At 33.9% G+C, this 5,918-nt stretch overlaps 1 protein-coding gene across 1 annotated transcript; it reads left to right on the plus strand.

Annotated features, from left to right (window-relative positions):
- The first annotated feature begins 3,521 nt into the window (after window positions 1-3,521).
- Window positions 3,522-5,080, plus strand: LOC110710172. The gene has a single exon (XM_021888436.1). The coding sequence runs from the start codon at window positions 4,012-4,014 to the stop codon at window positions 4,771-4,773; it is 762 nt and encodes a 253-aa protein (XP_021744128.1). The 5' UTR covers window positions 3,522-4,011; the 3' UTR covers window positions 4,774-5,080.
- The last annotated feature ends 838 nt before the right edge of the window (window positions 5,081-5,918 follow it).

Consider the following 5,918-nt stretch of genomic DNA (forward strand, 5'->3'; position numbering starts at 1 on the left):
GTTGAACTCTCGAGTCAGTAGAAAACTTGATTTCCTTCAAAGGGTTCGACCGAACTTTTCAAAATTTCGGTAGAACTTCCGCACTATGTGGACAACTCTTCGTAAAACAGCCATAACTCCCTCGATTCTTGACCAAATCGAGTTTATGACCGGTCGTTGGAAAGCTCTTTAGACGAGTTATCACCTCCAACTTGAATCATCTCAATATCATTTCTAGATCTTGAGATATGTTCATTTGGAATCAGCTTTCCCTTCATACTATTTCTCTAACATGACAAAACAAGAGTATATATAGTGCTAGATTACAAGGAAGTTCAACGGCTAAGATTACATCCCGAGTGAAATAAAAGAAATCACGTTGCTGAAACAGGGCAGCCGGTTCGATCGAACCTACCCCGAGTTCGGTTGAACCAATGGTGGTTCGGTCGAACCTCTAAGAGGTTCGATCGAACTCTCGTGTCAGTAGCAAAACTTGATTTCCTTCAAATATAGTTCAACCGAACTTTTCAAAAGTTTGGCTGAACTTCCGCACTGCACGGACAACTCTTCGTAAAACAGCCATAACTCCCTCGATTCTTGACCAAATCAAGCTTATGACCAGCCGTTGGAAAGCTCTTGAGACGAGATATCACCTTCAACTTGAATCATCTTAATATCATTTCTAAATCTTGAGATATGCCCATTTGAAGTCAGCTCCTACTTTTCATTGTTGCTTTGCACCAAGCAAACAATCCATAGCTTAACACCAAAGCTATGCACCCCCTTAGCCTTCTTGTATTGTTCTCCACACTTCTCAAACCCAACAATTTATATTAACATTTCAATCAAAATAATACAGTATTTATCAAATGCAACATAGCTAAAAGGCCAATAATGCAATAAATGAAAAACAGTGCGTGGAATCTTAAGCCAGAATAAATTATATCGATTAGTAATAATATTTAACAAACTTTTATTTTTCCTGAGATTTCACTATTTGGTAGTAATATTGTTCTTGCACACATATCTTTAATCTTATTAAAATTTAAGTTATTACAAAACATAAAGTACTCTATAGAAATTTATTGTAAACAACGAAAACTACTTTTTTGTAAATATATTACTATTATACAAGTATACTTTATATTAAAAACCATATATAGTAGTTTAGAATATTAATTAGTCAAGTTAGTATACAATGATAGAAAAATAATAATATTGCGTTAAAAAAATAAAAAATAAAATAAAAAAATGAAAAAATAAAAAAAGAGAATAATTTACCAAGAAAGCATAAAAAGCGAAGCATTATTAGAAGAAGCAATCACACACTTGAAAGAGAGATTTATAATACAAAAATGAAACCTTGAAAGCAAGCATCCATTGTTTGACTAAACACTTAAATCAGAGATTCCCTTATCAACTAAGTAAATTTACATGTTGCATTTAAAATAAACCCTCCCATCATACAATTAAGCAACTGTACTGTGTGCAGTGGTGATCCCTTGGATACAAATATCAAATTAAGGTTTGGTACTTTGCATTGGTTTTATTGGTTCTTGTGCTTTTGCTCATCTCTTAAAAAATTTTCAGTATTACAAAAATGTTTGATTTATCCTTATATCAAAGTTGGGAGCTTGTATAAAACATTGGGATGTAAAGCAAAACTATCTTGTAAGTCTAAATTCAAAAAATGAGAGAAAATCGTAAAATTATCACATGTACGAGAACTCTTTCTCATGTCTTATTAAAATCGTCAACCCGAAAAGTCTACATATGAAACGTTGTTTATGCAAGCATATTCGGTAATCCAGCGCCTACTAGACTCCGACTAATCCGAATTCGAGTTGATTCAGACCCCTATTAGAGGGAAAGCTCTCCCAATAAATGATGATGCGTTCTCAAGTCTCGAACTAAAGACCTTGATTAATTTAAAACAACTCTCTTATCAACTGATCTAAACACTTGTTGGTACTAATATTAGCACATTACACATTACACATTACCTCCTCATAAAAGTTGATTCTTTTTTAGAAATAGTTTAATAGATAGATGCATGTGTTAAATCATATGGGAAGTAATTATTACAAAGACAATATTATAGTATACTTGCATTAAAATGAAAATTGTATTAATTCCATGAATTAGTCAAACAAAAACTCTGGCACAATTATGCAGCTGCTCGATTGGTTAATTACTTTTTAAGAGAAACAAACAACAAACAATGATATAATTCATCATGTAAATATAATTGGTTGCTTGAAATTTGAAACCATGTTCTAAAATTTTTAGTCCGTACAATATTTATCTTAATCGAGATTCAAAATAAAAAAGAAAGTTAGTTAGTCAAAGTCAAGTGGCAATAAAATTTTGAGTCAAACTTGAACGTACAATGGGGTAGTACCTCAGTTCACATGGAGATTGACAGTTTAGTCGGTTAATCTCTAGGATTCAAATGATTAAGCAACCCAATAAACTTTTTTTTTTAATTTTTTTTATTTTATATTCAATTACTTTAAAATCAATGATATTGTAAAAAATAAATCTTATATTCATGTTACTCAAAAAAAAAAATGTGGATTTGTACTCCATTGGCATTTTATTACATTCTTTAGTATGTGAGGTAAATTGTACAATGAAAACCACGAAAAATGAAATAATACTATGTAAAAAGTATATTCTATTTTTACTGTTTAGAATTTTTTGGGAGGTGTACAAAGGTTGTTTAAAAGACATAGTGGTGCATTAGTGCATATATAAGGGGGAGTGGTAAAAACGATAATTTTATTTTCCATAAAAGAAATAAAACAAAATTATGAAGATCAATAAAAAAGAATACATCTTTCTTCAAAAAACAAATAAAATAAAATAAAAAGAATACATCTGAATGAGAAGTTAGAAGATTAAAAATGAACATAGGAAGTTGGAAGTATGAATATTTATAAAACTTCCTCAGTAGGTAGGAAATAATTGTTCAATATCTTCATTTTCCCTCATAGTGCAACCAACTAACCAATAATGATCTACACCAAAATGTAACAACCATTTATATGACTCAAGCCACCTAAAAAACCTTCCAATTATTCATATCACAAAAGTCAAATCTCAATTATTAGCAAGAAATCATTAACACAAAATGCAATTTTCATTTCATCAATTTTTTTGGTAGATGAAGATCATATAATAGATGTGTATGTTGGTGTAAAACTATGACACATCACCCGAAAATCCCATAAAAATCACCTCAATAAGTCATCATACTTATTGATTCATTGTATATCAATCATTGATAAAGCATTAATATCTTTTTTACATGCCTATCAACGAACATGCTGCTATAATTCGAATAATACGACTATGCATTAATTTTAAGTCTTTAAGTTTTTCGACCACATCCACATGGATTTGAAATTGTATCAATAATGAATGAATCATAAATCAGGACATCAAGAACACAAGGTATCACTTGAATCACTCACTTATAAAAAATGACATATAGATCGGATAAAGGCTGAATACGGGGAAGGGGAGACATTCTAAACTAAAGACAAAGTTAGGTTCTCTTTCCCGTTGTTCAGGGCCTAGTCTCGGGCCATCATGCCCAGCAAGAGGGACTTGATTAACTCCTAGAATCACTCCATTTTCATCAATGATACAAACAGTCTACCCATGTGACTTTGTAAGCTTGAAATTAGGAAGAGAATGTGAGGGGGGATGAAGAGTAAAAAATGGGGCTTTGAGAGTGAACTTAAGACTTGTGATAAACATCAAGATTACGAAAACCAATAAAGGCCAGCTTCTTGATATATAGAATTGCTGATCTAATACTGTCCTTTATCTTCAACCAAGAACAAATAGTACAATAATTAGCATTAAAAATTTAAAATTCTGTCAGAAGAATTAATTTTTCAGTGACAGTATCCTTTATAAATAGCCTATTTCTGAACTTTGGATTAGCAACTTTCATAAACACCATAAATAGTAAGCATTTTTCAGAGAGATAGCTTGTCTTCTTCTAAATTTAAAAAACCTAAAATGGACTCATCCAAACCATCCAACAGAATAAGTGACATTGTGAGGCTCAAGCAGAAGCTTAAGAAATGGAGGATACAAGCACACGAGGCTAAGGTCAATGGTGGCAACACCGACGACAATGATGGTAGCAGCAATAACAGCAACATTTCTAGAAAGGGTTCCTTGAATAGGAGCAATAGCAAAGGCAATACCTTTATGAAGAGAACGCTCTCTTTCACCGACTTAACAGCCAACAACGGGATGTCAAGCAAAGGCTTCCTGCCCCTTGATGATGCTAAGGCCAATATCAGCAACTCCGGCAACAACAGCAGCAGCAGCAGCAGCAGTACTAAAAAGGGTTCATTGAGTAGGAGCAACAGCATCAAAGGCATCAATTTTTTGAAGAGGACTCTCTCTTTCACCGACCTCTCAGCCAACAATGGGGTGCCAAGCAACAATGCTGTGCCCAAAGGTTTCTTGGCTGTTCAAGTCGGTGAAGAGATGAAGCGCTTTGTCATCCCGACAAAGTACTTGAGTCACCAAGCATTTAGCGTCCTGCTGAAAGAAGCTGAGGAGGAGTTTGGTTACCAGAAGGAAGGTGTTCTGAAGATTCCCTGTGAAGTAGAAGTGTTCGAGAACATCTTGAAAGCGGTCGAGGAAAAAAACAGCTCACAGGCTAAACAAAGTCTGAAGTTCAGCAGAAATGATGGGATTGTATGTGGTTCATCAGATAGTCAGAGCCTCTCTCAATCTAAACATCCCCCAACCCCAATGTGCAGATAATATATATCAATCTAATTCCTTTCTCCCTTCTTTTTTTTATACCTCATTAGGAGCGGAAGAAAGTTGATATATAGAAAATGTGAGAGAAAGCATGCTGACTAATAGCATCATGTCCAAAGCTCATGTAATTTGACGAGTTTAAAAACCATTGTAATATGACTTCCGAGTTATCAGTTATTGTAACCGAAGTCACCATATCTTATACGTTTGTTATTCTCCAGAGTCCATATTACCTTTGTATTCTTGTTTTGCTCCAGAAATGCAATTGAATATGAAATGTTTGGAAATATTTTCTCCCCTGTATAAACATTGCAGCCTACCAAAGTAACAAGAAATGGGTTATTAAATCAAAGAAGTAGAACATATTAAACTACAAGTTCTTAAAAATGGATTCCCCAGCGGCCAACAGCAACAGCAACAATGAGGTCAATGACTAAAAAAACTGTTTACCATTTAAAATAACAACTCAAGCTAGATTGCTAACATGTTTATTATCTAGAAAGTATTACCTCATAAAAACTATCAAAAATTGGGTTTTTTTATCTTCTTCTTTCTTCTTACCTTAAATCAATCTTGTTGTACTTACTTTGAGGACATTTGTTCATTTTACTAAGTGTTAGATAATAAACAACTCAACACGTATAAGCTGTATGCCTGTATGTATACTGTATAATCATATAGTAGCAATCCCTTTGACAATGTACTAAGACAACCTCAATCGACTGCAAAACCAAAGCACACAGAATAGAGTCATCCGCTATGTTACTTGGACTCGGGTACCCATGTCTGACACGGACACGTGTCCAAGTGTCCGACCCTGCTATTTTGTAAAAAATTTCAATGATTTTGAACGAAAATGAAGTGTCCAAGTGTCCCCACCCATGTCCAAGTGTAGAGTGTCCGACACGGGTACGTGAGGTGAAATGTAAAGTCCGAGTAACATAGGCCATCCGTCATGCTATATTATCAGAAGCATGAAGCAAGAGTCACAAAATAATGACAGTCCAACAATATAATTCATCACTAACGTACCAGTACAAGGTCCTATTCACGATAGTCTTTAGATAAAATATGATCTGAAGCCACTCTGACCACCCTGTTGACAATTATAAATTCAGTTACTGTTAAACTCATTAACAGGGAGG

The sequence above is a fragment of the Chenopodium quinoa genome, unplaced genomic scaffold (genome assembly GCF_001683475.1).
Source record: "Chenopodium quinoa cultivar QQ74 unplaced genomic scaffold, ASM168347v1, whole genome shotgun sequence".
Taxonomy (NCBI): Eukaryota; Viridiplantae; Streptophyta; class Magnoliopsida; order Caryophyllales; family Amaranthaceae; genus Chenopodium; species Chenopodium quinoa.